Below are 20,134 nucleotides of genomic sequence, written 5' to 3'. Positions count from 1 at the left end.
AGTACTGAGAATTTTTTTTTTTTTAAAGAAAGATCAAATGTAAAAAAAAAAAAGATGTATGAGGGATACTGCATGGCCAGTTGGGCCTGAATAATAAAACGGTGTAACTAGTGTGGGGCTGAATGATTAAATAGTGCTAGGCGCTAAAGGTAAGCAGTGTGGGACTGATAGATTAAACGGTGCTAGGTGCTACATGTAAGCAGTTGTCTGCTGTGGTGCTGATTGATTAACAGTGCAGGGTGCTACACATAGCAATGTGGGGTTGAATGATTAGACCGTGCTCTGCGCTACACCTAAGCAATGTTGGAACTCACTGATATGGAGACACTGTATGGGGAAGGCAGAGACACATTTAAATATGCATACACCAATCCAACTATAAAAGAAGTTGTCTCAGTGTGCATGTCTGTCATTTGATTTGCTCTACAACTGGTCATGCGATAAAATGCACCTGGATTATTGCTGTTGAGCCAAGGAGTTTAAGTGTTGAATGCAATCTTTTCAGATCTACGGGGTATCTTTATCTAACAGGCACTAATCTAGTCAGGTACTTTAGAGCAGAGAGACAAGGGGGACAACAGACAGGTTGTCGGCTGTCCCCCCCTAGCTGTGTGATGCCCGGGGTTGTAGACCCCTGTGCTACATTTGTTTACGGTACACTGCAGTTTAACAAGTAAACATTCAAACGCAATTTGCAGTGGCCACCTGATTTCCAAATTAAATAAACATTTTTTGCCACTTTGGCCATTCTCTGCAACGAAATGTATCAAGAAACAAGAAGGCACATAAACACAGATTGTATCGAGTCTGATAATAATCAACAAACTAGGCAGGGCTCCAGACTAACTCTTTTCACTAGGAGCACTGTGGCCACCAACAGAACATTTTAAGGGAACAACCATTTTAGGGGCACACAGCATAAATCAACATGCCAATGTGATTCTCATTTTTTCCCACTGTATTACTATAATACATATTTATATAGATGCAGAAATTACAATGTGCGGTTTCAAATTCAGTGTCACATTTCATAGTGATTCTCATCCATACCAACTTTCCACATGTACGCGCATGCGTTCGACGAGCACGGAAGCGACAATTTTGCGGGAGTGCGCCCGCTTGACGTGCCGCTTGACAGGACGCTGCGCCTCCTCTCTGCCCGCTCGCCTCCACTGAGAATGTAGCAGGCGTGACAAGCCCTTTATGGCACATGAAGTCCTGACTGGTTTGGGTACCCGCACAATTTGGATGAAACGGGTGAAAAATAATGTAGTGTCGGCCACGGGTGAGGGTCGGGTCGGACGCCTGAACAGCGCGGGTCGGACGCGGGTTTTACGATTGCGAGCGAGACTTCTCCCGTGCTGGATATGTTAATCAGGAGCGGAGGAGTCAACTGAAACCATCAACAGTGGATGATGTTCTTTTTTGGAACAGCATTCTAAAGCACCAGGCCAAACACCACATAGTGTTATTCCCCGGCGTTCCAACTAATGTGTCTAATTCGCCTTCGGGTGCGTGTCGGGCTTCGATATGAATTTATAGCGGGTCGGGTCGGGTGTGGAACACAGGCCGGATGCGGTTTCAAGTATTGCAGGCGGGTGCAGGTTTGCAAAATAAGACCTGTGCAGGACTCTGGCCACAGGTCCGAAGAACGAGTCAATAGTTTGCTCACAGAGATGGTTACGCACGCACGATATCTAATCTCTAGGACACTCCCCCTCCACACATTAGCCACTAAAAGTGGTCATTCCCTATCCTTCTCACACTCATTGGCCTGCTACAGATTCCGGATTTGTTGACGCACCCCCTCCCCGTTTAACGTGTAAAAAAAACCTCACATTTTGGACGCAGTCTGGAGCCCTACTACGGCTGTACGGTATGGAATAAAATGTAAATCACAGTATGATTTGAGGCATAGATGTAACAGTACTATATCAAGGTATATTAATAGTATCTTCTAATTCCGATATAAATGCTTCTGAAGAAAAATCTTTCAAAATCTTTTTTCAAGTTACTTCCATCTCTGAAAAACACTAATGTTTTATAGTATGGATTTCTTTCTCCACTTGCCGTATTGTTTAAGGGTGCACACACACTAGGCCATCTGGCCATGGCCGTTTTCACACCTTCCGTGCTCAAATCTTCCAGTGTGAGTGTGGCCGGTCTGGCCAGGCCAGGCCAACTTGGCCACTTGGGAGAGGTGTGCTGCTACGGTACGGGCCGCCACGGTACAGATGCTAATGAGCCGACACACGCACACGCACGGCTACGCAACCTGAGCTGGATGACGTATAGTCCATGTGACAACCATGGACATAATAAAGGCGACAAGCCTTCTTTCCCATTAAACGGTAAACATGGCGTCAAGCGGTTCAACTGTTGGTTCACGTTGGTCCCATAGAGAAGTCGAGTGTCTGTTAGCCTTTTGGGCAGACGATGCTATTCAGGCACAGTTGGAGAAGACCCACAAGAATTCCAATATATTTGGGAGAATCCGCGAATCAATGACTTTATTAGCGGCAGTAGCTCAGGAGGTAGAGCGGGTTGGCTGGTAACCTGAAGGTTGTTGGTTCGATCCCCGCCTCCTCCCTGAGTGTCGAGGTGTCCTTGAGCAAGGCACCTAACCCTGACTGTTAGCTCCCGACGAGCTGGCTGTCGCCTTGCATGGTTGACTCCGCCGTCGGTGTGTGAATGTGTGCGTGAATGGTGAATGTGAGGCAATATTGTAAAGCGCTTTGAGTGGCCAATGGTTAGAAAAGCGCTATATAAATGCAGTCCATTTACATTTACATTATGGTCCATGCAGCGGACGCTTGGTGAAGTGTTACGACGTGATGACATATGTACAAGCGCCTACCGTGGCCAGGCCACAGTTGCGTTGGCCAACGGCCACGGCCAGATGGCCTAGTGTGAGTGCACCCTAAGCACCTCAATTTGGCTGAACTGTGTGCGGGCAGGTAACGCGTACCTGGGATCCAGTGTTTTGACAATCTCTTTAAAGCCTTCTGTATCGACTTTTCATAAAGGGAACCATGTCCTTGCACAGGTTAACAGTTCCACCACTTTTTTTTTGTTGTAAGGACTGGCTTTGGAAAATGCCTGCAGGAGCGATGTCTGAGATGCAGCGACAGCTTCACGCTACTAGTGTGTCTCGTAGAGCACGCAGGCTTGCGCACGCAGGCTTGCGCACGCAGGCTTGCGCACGTAGGCTTGCAGCTGTCAAATCTGTCCCTGGGAAAAATAAAAATAAATAAATATAAAAATAAAAAAATAAAAAGTTCAAAAATGTTGGTACAAATTAAGGGAAAGAATAATAATAATATCCAGTACAAATACAATAGGTATCCACCGATACTCAGTGAATACCTAATTGCATGGCACTTCATGGTGATAGTTAAATCCCAGAATTATTTGCCTGCAGTGCACACTACAGTAGACTGAACACAAACTACTCGATGCACCTTGTTAGCAGATCTCTGCCCTGCTGACATTTTAGGAGTTTGCTGTGGTATCGTTATTGAGATATTAGGGCAGTTATCAGTCAGAACTTTGGATTCTTGAAAGCTAATGAAGACCAGTTCAAGAAAGACTGCCTACTAACTTGTGTTTAAATGATTTGTTTGTTTATTTAAGTTATTATTTGGTCATTGATGAACCATTTTTTCACTAAGTTAAGCTATTACAGTTATAAAGTATTTTGGTTTCATTTGCCGATGGTCCTACATATCCCAGTGTAGAGCCCTTACATGGGATCCTTATGTACTCCACTCTGATGACCCCTACGTATTCAGTTGTAAATAAGGTTGCCATTGGCTATTCAAGAGTAAAATGTAAATGTTCCTTCTTCCAAATTCTTCTTTTTTTTTATGTGCCGATTGCAGGAGCAGATCACGTGACTGGAAAACGATTGTGCACATTACGGATCTGGGTCAACCTGCGCTCTCATTATGGTCCGTCATGAGTCAATTATCTCATAAAAAAGTAGTCTACCCTTCACTATAAACATACAGCCTGTTTCATTGATCTCGCTCATGGGATAATAACCAGCCTGCAGCACACTGGCTTCACTCCTTTTGGATGACGCAAAACAAAGAGTAGTCCTATTCTTGTCATATTACACACATCCCCATGTTTGTTGAAAATGCATCTATAACCACATAGGACAAGGCTACTCCCCACAAATTTCTTCTGCTTGAAACCAACGGGCTGCTCCGCCACTTTAACAGAAGATGGGCGAGGGTGATATCCTAAATAATTAAGTCTCTAAAAGTGCATAATCTAAGCAGGACGTGGCCGAAGGATTTCAGCCATATAACTGGTATATCAACATAGATCTACAATGTCAAGAAAACAAGACTAAATGGAACCCTCAACTTTCCAACAATCAGCTGAACCACAGGCAGAGAATAAGTGAATCAATGGATTGGACAGCCCTCTTTTCATGGGGCAATAACCAAGCGTTGCGTGTTCCCTGAATACAATTCCGTTATAATTTCGATGTTCTGACATAGTGTACTATATTAAACCATCTGAAATGGTATGCGCTTCCTTGGCATACTGGTTAATTACGTTTAATCTTTTCTTTACGTTTTGGCAGATTTTAATTTGTTGCAATTGTTACATTACTCAAAACTCCTTCAATAAATGTCAATCAATAATGAATAAATAGTTTAATTAACCGTTGATTAACAGTTTTATGGCCTGAAGTAGTCAAATGGAACGACCTTTGTGAGCTTTTTTAAAAAAATAAAATAAAAAAGGAAGTGGTTGAGTTTAGGAAGTATATATCTGTCGGAGCAGTGGTTTAAACTTCTTTCTCCTCCTTTGAGTTTTGTTATATTTCTATAAAAAAAAACCTCACCATAACATTTAGTTTACTTGATTGACTTAAAATCATAACAGGAGACCTGACGCTGTGCTAGCCATGTGATAGCCATGCGCAATGCGTTAATAGGTCGACACCACATCAAGTTCATACTTATGTTTGAACTGCATCTTTCAATCCAACATGGGAGAAAGGGTTTTTCATATAATGGATTAATTTACAACACACTGAAATGTAGGAGGGGAAGACATTTATGCCCGACCTTGGTCAAGCAATGGCCAACGCCAGACTGGGTGTTACGGTTGCGGACTGACGCCCCGCCGATTAATTAAACCATCGTAACTCTGGGCCTCACTCAAACCTCTTACCAATTTGTCAAAATGTGCCTGGCATATAGCTTTTAGCGTCAAGACGTTGCACTTCTCCCATGCTTGTAACAAGATGGCAATGAAGGGCAACGTGAATATCAAATATAGCTAGCATTATGTAAACCAGCCATTCATCTAAGTAGAGAGCTGTAATGCATGCAATACCCCTGTCCGGTTTCAGCGTTGTAATGGATGTTACGCTACATCCTCTAGTGGGCATTGACTGTTGTGTCACAAATTAACGGCATTGACAATCGCAAATATGGCATCTGTAGAAGAGATGATTTTGCTTTGTGTCATCCGAATTCGGCAAAAAAAAGGCGCAAAAAGTGTAGGCCTACGCGGCGGTGGCATGTGACACCACTCACCTAGCCGCAGATTCTCTCCTCAAAATGTGGTGCCATTTTTAAATGAACCGTTAGTGTTACAACTCATTGTCAAAGCAGGTGAACGATAAAATAAAAAGGTCAGGTATATAGTATACTATAAGTATCAAACGTTAAATAAAATATATATACATATCGGATATTATACTACTTTTCTCTCGAATGGTTGGACTCTATACTACCGCCTTGAGTTCCGTTGGTATTGCTCCGTTTCTCCCGGAGCACTCCGGATTCATAAGCTCAGAGGCGACGGACCCACTGATGGACAAAACGACCTCCGGGACCGGACGAAAGGGTACCTATCCGTATTTACCATAGGGTGTGAATTGGCCTTAAGTCTGTTCTTAGGTGAGAAACCACCTTGTGAACAGCAAGAATCGTCAGGTGGGTGTTATCAAGCCAATGTGTACTAGGCTCTGGCTCTGATAAAGCTTGTCCCTTCATTGCTTAAGCTCAAGGGCATGCTAGGGGCAGGGCGATATTTTCATTAAATGTCATGTTTACTCTCCTATGCTTGAATGAAATGGCTGGACCAAAAAAAACAAGATTTATAAAAGTTCTAAACTCGATTTGGCAAAAAAAAACAAACAGTTGAACCCAATATTTTAGTTGGGATTCAAACACTTCAAAAAAAAAAAAGAGGTTTGTGCAGCGACTTCTAGGAATGAGCGTTACGACCCCACGGTAACTTTGTGGGGTAATGCGCCACATACCACGTTATAGTATAGTTGTCCGGGAAGCCCAACTCTCTCCCGGACACGATCAAAATCATCAGCTGTCCACCACCAGAAGAAGCTTAGTCCATTCAGTGTTTCCCACAGACCAAGGACCAATGTGTGGTGCGCGGGGGGGGGGGGGGGGGGGGGGGGGGGGGGGGGGTCAGCGCAGGCGCAGCACGGCGACGCGGCTGTCAGTGAGTGTGCATGTAACTCCGCGTTTACATGCGGACACATCTGATTCGTATAGATGTGGAAGAACAGCTCAATCGGAATAGAAAAGTATCATATATATACGCCTCAATCGGTTCGGAATACAATTCTATGCGGAATAGAATAGGTGGTGTAGTCCGCTATAAATACTTCCGATTAGTTTGGGGTTTAACTTGGAGCAGCCGCAGTAGTTCGCAATTGGTCCACTCCGTCTGTACTTTAATGCACACCGAACATTACCGCTGTCAAGGAAATTGGATTTATTGCCTGATTCACGTCTTTGATATTATCACTCCGTAGAAGTTACAGTAGTCCGGTAACTTATCAACCCCAGCGTGTCCGGTTGCTAAGCGACGGGTGACATCGGTGGGTTCATGTGTTCGCATCGTTGCTCTCGCTCCGTGTGTGTGTGTGTGTGTGTGTGTGTGTGTGTGTGTGTGTGTGTGTGTGTGTGTGTGTGTGTGTGTGTGTGTGAATGACGGGGAGAACGAGTGCTATGCAGAGATGAATGGACGGAACGATTTTTAGATTTCCAAATCGCGTTATTGAAAAAAAATATATATATTTTTTTTTTAATACAAAGAAAAAAAATAGACAATCAATTCGTGGCGCTCGATGTTGATTCTGTGGCGCCGCGCCACACAATGGTCTATGTATGGGAAACACTGCCATTCATCCAGTAGGGAAAAAGTGGATTCATTAAAAAGCTGCCAACTACACTCTTTAGATTAAAAATACACATAAGTTAAATTCGAAAGTTGACCACTAGTTTGAAAATATATATTAGATTTTTAGGCCAAATTACCCAGTTGGGTCATGTGATGGGATGCGTTGCACACGCTCTGTATAGGGATGGGTCAGAATATTTGATTATTCGTTCCTGAGGGTCAAAGTCGATTGTTAACATTTGGACCGTTATCATTTTTTCCCATTCAAATAAACGAGAATTAACGGACGGAACTAATGTTGGACAGGTGTCCAAGGGCATTATCCCCCTTATACCATTTCACTTGCCATAGAAAATAAATTAAGACCATTAAGACCATAGGGGGATTAGCGTAATTTTCGGACTACAAGCCGCGCCTTTTTTCCCATTTTTCGATTCTGCGGTTTATATAACAGTGCGGCTAATCTATGGATTTTTACAGCTAACGGCCACTAGGGGACCTCCTAAATCTATGGATGTTACAGGTTACAGTCCACCAACTTTAACTCTATGGGCTCTATGACCGGTCCGCGACCCCCCACCTTTAAGCGGCGTGCTCCAGTGCGGCTTATATATGTACACATCATTCAATTTAGCTGCTGTGGCTTATACTCCGGTGCGCCTTATAGTGTGGAAAATACGATATTTGTTTATCAACAAGGCGGATGCGCATGCAGAATGATCGCAAAAAGAACCGGTTGACATGGTTATCTTTGTGTGGTTAATTTTCAGTTGCAGTGTTAATTAGCGATGTTGTCAGCTTACTGTTCGATTAAACTGCAATCAGAAAACGCGGTTATATGCTAGACCATATAGTATCTGTGGTAAGGCTGGGACAAATTTCGAATTATAAATATGTACACTTTATGTTGAAAGTATAGACCGTCGCGATTCAGCCTTTATACCACAGATACTATAGGGTCTATACATACAACCGCGTTTTCGCGTTGAAAAATTAAAGCAAAATGAATGAAAAACAGTAAAAGCAAAATTCGGTATACGCTTTCGGCTTTCGGCCAACTTTCAGTCTATTCGGTTTCGGTCAAGAATTTTCATTTCGGTGCATCCTTAACCAGGTAGTTGTTTTTTTGCGTTTAAGACTGATTTCTTGCCGACGATCCATGGCTGCCTTTGTGAATGTCGGCAAACATCAAATAATCGATTATTCGTTCATACCACCCACCGATTATTCAACCATGAAAAAATTGAGTTATTCACATCCCTAGTTCTCACCCCTTTCTATTCCCTGTCCGCGGTCCAACATCGACGTCTGCCCTAACATCAAGCACTATATTTGGTACTTTATTTATACTATTGTATATCTTTCCGAAAATGTTGGCTGAGGCTGTAGGGAGAGTTAGTTAGTGATAGTTGTTTAGGTCTAGTCCAGGCCGGCTACGATCCCCTCATGCTTGCCAAAGTAACATTTGGATGGCATCTCTACAAATCTTTTACATGCTCCCGATAGTACAAGTACTGCACCAGGAGGAAGGTCGCCGACACCCTTTTGGGGTGCAGCCCTTAATCGCTTATGTATTTGGATGAATGGCCCCAAAACTAAATGCACAGCAAGGTTGGAATTAGAAAAACATGCATTATAGCATAATAGGCTTTTAGTTAGGCAAAATGTTACTCAGATAGCAGACTGGCTGAAATACAAAAGGCTTATCCTCAACTTCCCACACCTGCATTTAAAGCGGGTCAAACGGGTCCAGTAAATCAAACCACCTGTGCAGTAGCGTTAGCTGTAGATGGGAAATATTTCTACATTGGAATGCTGCAAAGATCCTAGTCACTGATAAAGAATGTTGTCATCTCAAATGCAATGAGGTGTAAAGAGATACAATTGAGCCCAACAGGAAATTTTGAAAACTAAAGTTCACTGCCAATTTGGCAGTGGAAAAACAATGTACTTTTCTAAGCAGAGAATCCACAGGGCTGCTGAGCAAGGATTTGTTCCTGTACTCTGATAGAGATAAGTACAGCAACGTGTCCCAAGCAGGGAAGAGCCACGCACGGGTCCAGCTGTGAGCGGCTTTTCAGCGGGTGGCCTCAGAGTAGATGGGACAGCTGCTGGGAACAGGAGCTTTCTCTCCAGATTGTGCCCAGTGAGCCCCCACTACACAGTACTACCAGGTCAGATAGGACCGTTCACCAGTAAGGGCCTTTTTCCATTATTCTACACTGGCCTGGTTTTACTTTTCACTGGTCAGCCGAGCGCAGCGGGAATACACATCTCCAACAAGGCCGTAAGATATATTTTTCACTGATGACATCTTTGTCATGAGTCCATCGACACAAACAGACAAACACACTTATTGTAGCCCGGGGAGTTTTGTTATAGTCTACTGTGACATTTGATTCATTTGTTTTAGACACATTTTATATGTTTGGGTTGTTTCAGAAGGACTGAACAAGCAATTATATCCACGATAATTTAATTAAGTCTTGTTTACACAATGGTCAATGTTTCACACGTTTCAAGAGGGCCAGAGTATCTTCTTGATATTAGGAGAAAACACGTTGAATATCACAGCGATCTAGTATGAAATATGAGAGACCAGTCTTTAGACCAAGACAAATCTGAAAGACTATCTGCCTACCTTAACCTTTTCAATCAACTTGTAAAATTAAAGGAACACAACAATTAAAACAAATCAAGCATTAAGTGAATCATCATCTTGTGAACGACACTGCAAAGCGTGGGCGTTTAACCAGTTTTGGAAATACAAACCAGCATGGCATGGTTTGACTCTGTCCAGTCTAAATGGGCCAATGGAAACGGGCCACAGTAAGCAGTGACTGCTCGTGGCCATCAGCAAAGGTCAGACACAAACTATCATCACACAATAGACCATCAACGAAGAAAAGCCGTAAATGTACTTCTCATTTAGAGGTTGCCAACAAAGACAAATGGATCAGTCTGCATGTGAATACATCTGTTGTAGGGTCAACAGAAATTACGTACATTTAAGATGGTCAAACAAGTTAAAACCTCGGATATCCTGAACTGTACATCATTACCGTCACTGTACAAATCTCTTATTTTACATTGACTGAAACAAACAAACAAACTTCACCCTGCCACTGCTGGAGTATTCTCTGCGTTTCCCACATCCCCTCCGTGTTGGCCAGCTGTGACGGTAAGAAGTCGTGGCTTGCAGTGCACATGCATGGGCAGGGACTTCTATTAACATTAGCTTAGAGCACCACCCACAGCGGCGTCCTATTGGTGTGCCCTTACCACTCATTAGCCCACTTTCAGAGGGTCCGATGTTGAAAGGACTGGGTCAGAGTCAATACGACCTTTTATTGACAACTTCAATTGCCATTATTCTTCCATTTTCCATCAAGCAATAAATTTGTATTTGTTTTTCTAGTTATTTTTTTAACGTGGACACACCTAACTGCGATATAACACTGTTTGACAGAACATGAATTTGGATACAATGGGGCACACGCTGTTGGACAATCTCCCGTTAAGAGTGGTGATTTCTCCATAACATTCCCTATAAATACGCAGTGAAGGATAGAATTTACGGCAAAGCAGAAATGAACAGCAGAGCAGACGCTGGACGAATATACAATCCAAGTCTCTGAAGTTGTCAGATGGGCCCCTCATCGCAGGGGCCACAGGCACACCATCCACCACAGAGGTAGAAGGAGAGGCGGTTTTGTCATTTCTTCTTTTCTTTAACATCTAAAGATGGACAGTGAGAGTCCCGTTTTAACACGCTATGGGGAATAAGGTGGTCATCGTTTTTTGAACCCAACGACAACGTTGGATCGCTCTTTGAGGGTAAACAACTTTTTAGCCATTGGGCACTAGGGCTGTCAAAATTGCTCAAAAATGACATTCGAATGTTCGTTTGGAAAAAAATCACGAATTCGAACTATTCGAATATCTGGTTGCCTATTTTACGCAGTTGCCGTCAATATGTCAATAATGCGACAAAACCATGGTTCAAATTAGTGGGATATATATATATCCTATAAACAGCCCAGTAACGTGGAGGCCTAATCATGAAAAGCCACAACTTTGTATCGCTTGCATTTCACCACCACACCTGCAAGCGCGCAAACTATAGTAATCTGAAGAAGACGCCCGCTTCTGAATGTTACAAAGTATGCTAGTGGTAACGTTCCTTGCTTTGCTTACCATTTATCGAGAAGGCCTATTAAAATCGATAAAGAAAAAAATGCATGTCGCCTACGTTTTCCACCATGCCAGCGAAAGGGCCAGCACTACGCACCGTTCGGATTCATGAAAAAAAAGCTGTCTCGGACTTTGCCGAGAACATTGCGTTATAGCAGCTTTCACCAGCCAGACTACTAGCTCCCTGAGCTCTACTTCGGATGCTTATTGAATGGCATAGCCGAGCTGGAATACCTATATCCAAGTACGGAAACCCCGAGGGGATAAAATACATTAGCTCTTCACAATACTAGTCTGTTACACTTTTACCGCGGGAGTGTTTTTTCACATTCGAATATTATGAGGGACATCGCGAACAGACAGAGGCTCATTCACAAAGCAGATAGAGGCGCTTGTACCGCGGGAGTGTTTTTTCACATTCGAATATTAACTTTCACGTTCAAATTCGCGTTTTTGGATACATTTCGAACGAATATTCGAACTTCGAATATTCGTTGACAGCCCTATTGGGCACACAAATGTAACTTGCCACAGCTCTCTCCTACAGATAAACAATCAGCAGATTGAACCTGTTATCAAGCCGCTTTAAAGGTCCAAGTACATGGTAGTTGGTGGTTTTCATTTGTTTTGGTATGCTTATAGCCATTCTTTTAAATTAGTTTAACACGAAAGTTGAAGAGCAAAGGTAGTGATTCAGAGCTGGATTATTGCAGCACCAACTTAATCTAATGTATTAATGAGTAGGATCTGTTGCACCACCTTGTAGAGTGTTCTCCAGTCAGGCAGACTGACATAAAATCCTCCAAGCAGGAGTGGCGAAAGCAATGGAAGAGAGGCCCATCCACTAGAACCAAATATGGAGCAGGTGACAGCCAGACAAGTGCATGCTAGCAGACAGCCTTGCCTGTTAGCCAAGACAGCTGACACACACACACAGCTTAAAGGACTCCTCACTGCTGTCACGTGACCAGTGACATCACCTGCAGAGCAAGAACCTCTGGAAGAAGAAGACGGTGGCGATCAACTGTTGGACATTGTCAGATATCCAGAATGGATGTTTAAGCTGTGTATCTTAATTACTGTTAGTATTGGTATTTTCTACACAAAATTGTCGAAATTTTAGGTAATTCAAAAAAAAAATACATTCATTGAAAGAAGGAAGAACGAATTTGTCAGACATCGTCTGCACAATCCTCTACCGGTTCCCTTTCCAGAGAAAGTAATAGTGGTACTGGCCCACCATATATTAGTGCACCATGTGCATAAATGGGAAATACGAAATGTATGTTTTGTTGATGTTTTACCAGGAAAGGACAAGATGGAACTGGAGTTACTCAAGAACCTATTTACCGGCCTATCATTTTTTTACGTCAAAGCTCAAGAGGTAATTTGTGAAGAGAGAGATATCGAGCCACTGAATAATAAAACACCCATGCAATAAAAACATTAAAAATTGTATTTAGTTAAAATTTTCTAATGAATATGAGCAGATGAAGGATGCGTGAAGCACCCCATGGCAATATTGCAAAAAAAAAAAAAGGGGGGTGCAATGAAATGTGCGACCCAATGACCCTAGCCCCTTTCAGGCATGGATTGATCAGTGAAGATATAGGACTGAACAGTAGAGGTCGACCGATATATCGGTCGGCCGATGTATCGGGCCGATATTTGTCATTTTTTAATCTACCGGCATCGGCCGATATCTGTGTTTAGTAGCGCCGATTTATAGTCAGGCATGTCCGCGGGCAGCCCCGTGTTATTGGTACCGGCAGAACGCATGTGAAGGACCCCAACCCAAAACTTGTAATCCTGGGAGATAAGGTAAGGCTTAAATTCTGCTATTTCAAAGTTGTATGGTGGTAACATATTTACTAGGTTATATATGTTACAAGTAAACTATGAAGTGTTGCTTCACTTAGTGAAAGGAAAAAAAAAAAAAAAAAAAAAACGAAAAGCATTGAACCGTCGAGAGCTGTAACCTAAGAATACAGCTGATTGAGTTCACAGGCTCACAGTTAACTTGTCCTTGCTGTTAGCTTGAAGGACTTTACTCGAAATCTAGTAGCAGCTTGCTTGCTTACAGTAATATGTTGGCCCAAATGTTATGAGTTCTGCTTAAATTTTCCTGTATTGGAGTCGAAAAATGTCCCTCTGTTCGTGGGGTGGAAGAGGCGGCATTATGTTGCGCTACGTTATTCTACTCCGCCCCTCTCACAGACAGCTCCGTGCTTGGAGACACAGAGCAGCCATGGAGCAGCTCAGAACGGTGTATGACATTTGTTCAGAAGCGTGGTTTAGGTGACGCAGACAATAGCCGAGTTTCCAACTTATTTACATCAAAGAAAATTCACCTCAAGAACATGCGCAGCTGCGTGTGTTTCTATCAACGTGTTTGCGAATAAAAATGGATCGTTAGCCTGATGAAGTGACGTGTTCAGACCAATGTCTGTATATAGCCTACGGTAAAGTAGTATAAAGTTAATAGTCAAGAATGTGAGAAATCACAAAGGGTTTAGCATTGCCCTTGCTAGTGTGTTTGCAGTACTACTGTTTATTTTTTATGTAACATATTTTTATATTTTCCAAGTTAATTTATTTTTATATTTTCCAAGTTAATTTATTTTATTTATAAAATATTTATTTAATTTTTCTTTCAATGAATATTTCAGTTAACACTTGCGGCCAAACAAAACTGGTATGTATGACTCAAGGTTCAAGTCAGAGTTCAATAAATGTTAAAAATGTTAAAACAAATTGTGTGCATCTACTTATTAGTGTGACGCTTTAGCATGCAAACTAATGGGAAAACTTTTAGATATCGGCCCTAAAAATCGGCCCAAAAAAAATCGGCAGCCCATATCGGCTATCGGTTAACCCTGACCTCTAAGTATCGGCATCGGCATCGGTTATAGAAAAACCCATATCGGTCGACCTCTACTGAACAGTACACTAAAGGTCTGGACTTGGGTATGAAAATGAATTGGTAAAGTAAAAGATGCATGGCGTGGTCACAAATCACAGGACTCTTCTGTCCAATTAAATCGATGCAATCAATACAGTTTAAAGCGACTCCTTGAATGCCCATTTAAATTTGTTTTGTCCCAATAACTACCAATGCCAACAACCCACACCCTTGGCCCGTACTTACACTCCTCCCTGTAGAAAGAGCTTCACAACTTCACAAGACCCGTGTTCCTATCAGGGTCTGCAGATACGCCGCCAAGACACTGATAAAATACACTACAGCTGTAGAATCTCCTGTACAGGCCACTCTCTCCCAATTCTGCGGAGGATGTGTACCAGCAGCAGCGCTGTTAGTCCGACCGCTTTGATAACATTCTATAAAATAATTACTTATAACCTACAATTCAGGCATCCACCAAAATGAAAAAAGTTACTTTCTGGTAGTTAACATCCCAGAATCAAGCAGAGAAAGAAGCCATGTCTTTGAGGTTAAGGAGTTATCCGTTGCCACAGCATTACGTTGACCAGGGTAGGCAGAGTTCCCCCTGGGGTTGCCAAGTTTACAAAAGTGCCCACCTGCACGTACATCCCAGCCTCAACTGAAAGCGTAATGTACAGCAGCATAGCATTCAACCACACATTTGAATAGCAACTCATGCAGTTGGAACGTCTTTTTTCAATAATTACATTGTAGGCTGCCCTAAACAATAGCCAACTAAGACTCAATTCAACTGGATACATCGGCTCATTGAAGACCGGAAACCGGTGAATAAACTTCTGACAGCAATATCTTCAGCCCACTAATTGGTTAATCGATTAAAGCATCATAATGCTTATGCGTCGTATTTAAATATTTTTGGAGCAATTCAATGAAAGAATTAGACAATAATGATGCATCACCAAATTCAATACATTTATTTATGAACAGATAGATGGTTACCCGACAAGCCCTTGCTGATAATCCCTGTTATCCTGTATATTGGTTCCTTCCTGGCCTATACTATGTGATTTTAACTTTCTTCCTTGACCATTATGTCAGACGTTTTTTTTTGTATCCTTTTATTATTGTCTGCCCTAGTAATTAATATTATGCACTGGCTTTCCTCATCAGAACTTTCCAAGGCGGTCCATCTAGGAGCGGCCAAGGATCAACTCTCAGGTTTACATTTTTAGGAATTAACCAGTTCAAATGAGTCAATAAGTAAATGCAGCACCTTTTCAAGTAAGCATTCAGCCCTCAGGGTTCCTACAAAAACAGTTAGGCAGGGGGAGGCGGCGTTAGGATGAAGAGCCAATAAGTACTATAGGGCTGCACCTTCAATTGGGAAAGGATTTAATCTATTTTTAAGAAATGATACTCGAATGATATGATATACTCAAAGCTCTTCGGTCGCCCACAGCACATTCTCAGAACACGAATCCCAACAGGCAGGGATTACACGGATGGCCCTGGTCGGGTGTGAATACTGAGCATAATCAGAATTACTGGAGCTTGCGGTCCACACGGAGACCGGCCACTGATGATTTCATCGATGTATTATATTAATTGGCCGACTGTTTATTATATTAGGCTAGAAGTAACTTTTATTTGAATTATACAAGGCATTTATTTATAGGCATATATATTTTAAGAATCAGACATGAATGTGCACATGGTGCACATGTAATCTTGTGAAAGGTGACTTTGTAGAGGGTCGTTCATTCAGCAGAGATGCCTCGTCTACAGACAACTGTGCTGTGGCAACCCCCCCCCCCCCCCCCAAAAGATGAAGTCAACGTAAACAACCAACATGAAAATACCTTCTCGCAGGGCAGGCCCTACGGCACGCTACATTGCAAAGGAGTCTGAGACGCTGTTGCTTCGACCAACACCTCGTAAACCAGGATACAAAAACAAATGTGTGTCAAATCGCAAAGAGGGCAGGATGGCTGCCTATTTTTTAATCATTATGCATTAACAAAGTAGAATACTCTTAGGGAAAGAAAACATAATCTCTTCTCCCCTCCACCCCTTGACCAAGACAATTTCTGGGGGAAACTCTGTACTTTTTATTTTAAACTCACGTTATACCAAATTAAAACAACGCTCCAAGAAATAGTACTAATTCAAAGAAAACCAGTCGAAAGTCCCTTCTATTGTTCCTAGTACTGGGAGAACTGACCCTTAGAACTGGGGACTCATTGGCCCTTTGTGGAAGTTTCTGCAGCCATTAAAGGAATGCTAATGCATCAAAATGAACTCATTGGTCTCTCCAGACCAGTTCTGTTTGACCAGGACTTAGACAAGTCACCTCACAGGACAACCTCACACTCTTCCATACCACCCACTTAAATGAGCTTGAAATTGATGAAATACGAATACCAGATTTCCTCAAATATAGTTTGACCTTTAAGAGGGTCCTAAAAACCCCAAGTTTTGTGCCGAACCTTCAGATTACAGACAAATTGAACTTGATATAAATTTGGCAGTTGATGTGTAAACATTTTAAGGATTTTTCTCTTCAGTGGAGTGCATTACATGAAAACATTCCCTGGGTTTATTGAAAGGACACAAAACACATGTTTACACAAATGAGGTCATGTTATTTGACTTCACAAAGGCACATGCGTGTGTCCTTGTTCTGAGGTTTTGAACGAATATGGTACGGGACACAGATCTACTCTACTGCTGCTTAACGCTGTTTTAGGAAGATATAGGCCTACTTGAAATATCATATGATGGGGTGCATGATCTGTGACATGTTTAATGAGACTTTTACAATGGAAACCTCATATGCTTAACCTGAAATGCCAAGAAGATCAATAAAGTGGTACCTTACATTACACTAATTTAGCTGACGCGAGAGATCTAAGAAACATAGCCTAACAGATTTGTGTATATGAAAACCCTTGCTTTGCATTAATGCACTTATTTACAAACAATGGATACAACCGTACAATGCTTAGTCGATTTTTTGATATGAACATATTCAGTTTCCCTTATTAGGTCATTCTAGCAGACATGGTCGCCATGGTACAACCTTTTAATACATGTATATCGACTATAACCTTGTAAACAAACTCCACTTTTATGTGACGCAAAGCATTATAAACTACATCTATCAACCATCTTAACCAGCCTAGTGATACAAGTTGTATAAATTGTCCTTCAACGAGGCAGGAGTAAACTTTTAGTTTGGCCAACATGCAACACATTATGGCCTAGCTCACCAACAATACACAGCAGACAGCTGCATGTCAATGGGGGATGGTGGGTCGCTACACGGACAGCATGGGGGACACACGCGTGGAGAGTCAACACCACGTCGCCTCTACAGCGCACCACGTTGCCAAGTGGGATCATGGGACAGAGACGTCGTCATGCTCACGTCCACAGCAAAGCAGCTACACGTTTCAAATCACTGTCAATAGACCAACATGTGTCACGTTACCCTTTACCACATGTATGGCAAACCTGGCCGTGTGAGCATTCTCGACTCACGTCATAGGACGTTCTGAACGCAATGTTGTGTTGGCTAGTTAGCATAGCTTGTTATGCATTACGATTCAAATGATCGATGTTGCGTTGAGAATAGATTAACCAAACAGTCTCAAATGGACCTGCGCAAGGCACCACTCGTTTTCGTAAGAAAAGGGTTCACCTCCCACGTTACGCATCAAAGACCGCAGCCTGAAGGCCAGCGCCATTGTCCCCATGCTGCCCGGAACACGTGGAGGAACACGTGATGCTCCCGATAAGCTGCTCGTCTTAATGCTAACACCACAAACCTTTTAGAACCATCGTTCAGACTTCAGGAGCATTGCCTTGTAATAAAGCCGATCTGAAGGTAAACGCGTCGTGCAATGTGAGAAAAGCACCGTTGGGCGCCCGTTACCTAGGGCTAAGCTAGCCCACTCATAGGGAGGCCTTGCGGTGGGACTAGGCCCAGGAGGACTTTGAGCTATTGTTAGCTAGCCTGGTAGCTAGGCAGACACCCAGAGCCTCCTTGGGTCCAATGCTGGACATCAGATGATCCCGAAGCAGACCAGCGAGTCGCAGTCCAACATGCAGAACCCGAAGTTAGAACACGCACATGAGAAACTAAGTGTTGTCCTCGTTTAGACGAGGATGAGGGGGCGGGCAGGGCTGTTTACAGGTCTAACACTGGGCGGACAGAGACCAACGTGAGGCTCCCAACAGTGGAGCATGGGTGTAAAAACAGCCATGCTCCATGGTTTACCTAAATCAATCACAACATAAAACCATCGTTTTTGATGACACCTTCAACAAACTATGAATAGCTCCACTGATAAACAAGACAACTGTTGTCGATCCAACGCATGAAGCTGTTGATAGAGATGTTAAACTGGATTAGATGAGTCTTAAGCACCGTTTGGTGGGATCACCTCAGTGGTCCCACACTACAGCCAGCTCTACCTGTTATGTTCCCCACAGCACGCTAGGCAACGTGTCTTTTGCACCAGTTCCTCGTGTTATCACCATAGACAGAACTGGGAACAGCACATTTCTTCTATATATAGCGAGGTAACCAAGCAGCAGTCGTCAGACAAGAGACCAAGCATACCAGTGCAGCCATTTACTCCCAACTGGAGCTCCGCTTGCCCAAAACGGACCCTCGACAGCTGGTTTGTCATCAGGCAACCAAAACGTACACGTCAGTTACCCTCATAATCCGTCCAGAGAGACACAAACACAGAAGGAGGATACACACCATGAGCTTGTCCGTTCACGTTGACCACGGTTACCGCATTCATCTTCTTAGTCCATGGGTTCACCTTGGGCGGGGGGGCTTCAGTAAATTCCTTTGGGTTGCCTTTAGAAGAGTCCTCCGTCAGGTTGTTAAAAACCATCTGATCCGACGTCAGGCTGTCTTTGCCCTGGCTGTGGCTCTCCTCTGTCCCCTGTTTCGGTGTCTCCTCGTTGTCCGCGGTGTCCTGCTCCGGGTCGTCCGTCCTGGAGCGGCTCCCCGCAACGTCAGTACTCCTCCGCTTCGCCCCTGCCTCGGAACACACCTCATCGTGGAGCATGTTGCCCGCATGTCCATGCTCCTCTTGCTTGACAAGAGGGTTGTTGGGCAATAGAGCCTCCACCTGAGTGGCCATTTCCCCCTTTCCTCACGACACCCCCAAATTCGCCTTCAATTCGGGAAGAAAAATTAAGTATTCGGTGGAATCGCCTGGTATCAGCTGCTTCTCCACTCCACCCCTAGACCAAGTAACCTTCAGTCTAAGACGCAGAGTGGTCAATGCTAAATTAAAACATATAAAACGCCCGGTATTCTCTCAAAATTACAACCTTATCTCTACCACTAGTAGCAATATGGATGATCCCCACCACGCGATAGAAGGGTGCGCGCACGCACGACGTAAGGGGAGTAGCCACGTACCACGGGTACGCGCACCAGGGCTGAAGCCACGGTGACGCTTGTCTCGCCCTCCTAGAGGAGCGAGTTTGTAAGAATCCACCCAGAATCCACCAAAAAAAACAACACCCATTCCCGCACACAAAAAAAACTCAACACACAAGCACGTGTTTGCCACTGGAAGAGCACGTGTGCTCGATCGCTCCAATTACACGCTTTATTTTCCTTTTTTTTGCCATCTGTGTTGAGTGCGCGTTGAGTGTCGTGTTCATCTTTTATTGTGTGTGCGTGTGTGTGTGCGTGTGTGTGTGTGCGTGTGTGTGTGTGTGTGTGTGTGTGTGTGTGCTGCATACTGTGACTGAGCTGAACAGTATAGCCCATATGTCATGTAGCCAGTTCTCCAGCAAGGGGAAACATCGGTTTACCTGTATAAAATG

The 20,134-nt window shown here is 43.3% G+C and overlaps 1 protein-coding gene across 2 annotated transcripts in view; it reads right to left on the bottom strand.

Annotated features, from left to right (window-relative positions):
• larp1 (La ribonucleoprotein 1, translational regulator) overlaps window positions 1-19,699 on the bottom strand; it is a 48,520-nt gene extending 28,821 nt beyond the window's left edge. The window contains exon 1 of one of the 2 annotated variants that reach the window (XM_030360218.1): window positions 19,047-19,699. In XM_030360218.1, the coding sequence (XP_030216078.1) occupies window positions 19,047-19,437 (391 nt within the window). In that variant the 5' untranslated portion in view covers window positions 19,438-19,699. The remainder of the gene's footprint in view (window positions 1-19,046) is intronic. The other variant, XM_030360217.1, reaches the window with a different exon arrangement.
• Between the last annotated feature and the right edge of the window lie 435 nt (window positions 19,700-20,134).

This window comes from Gadus morhua, chromosome 7, assembly GCF_902167405.1.
Source record: "Gadus morhua chromosome 7, gadMor3.0, whole genome shotgun sequence".
Lineage (NCBI taxonomy): Eukaryota > Metazoa > Chordata > Actinopteri > Gadiformes > Gadidae > Gadus > Gadus morhua.
Note: the sequence above shows the minus strand (reverse complement) of the source record. Positions and strands in the feature narration are given on the sequence as shown.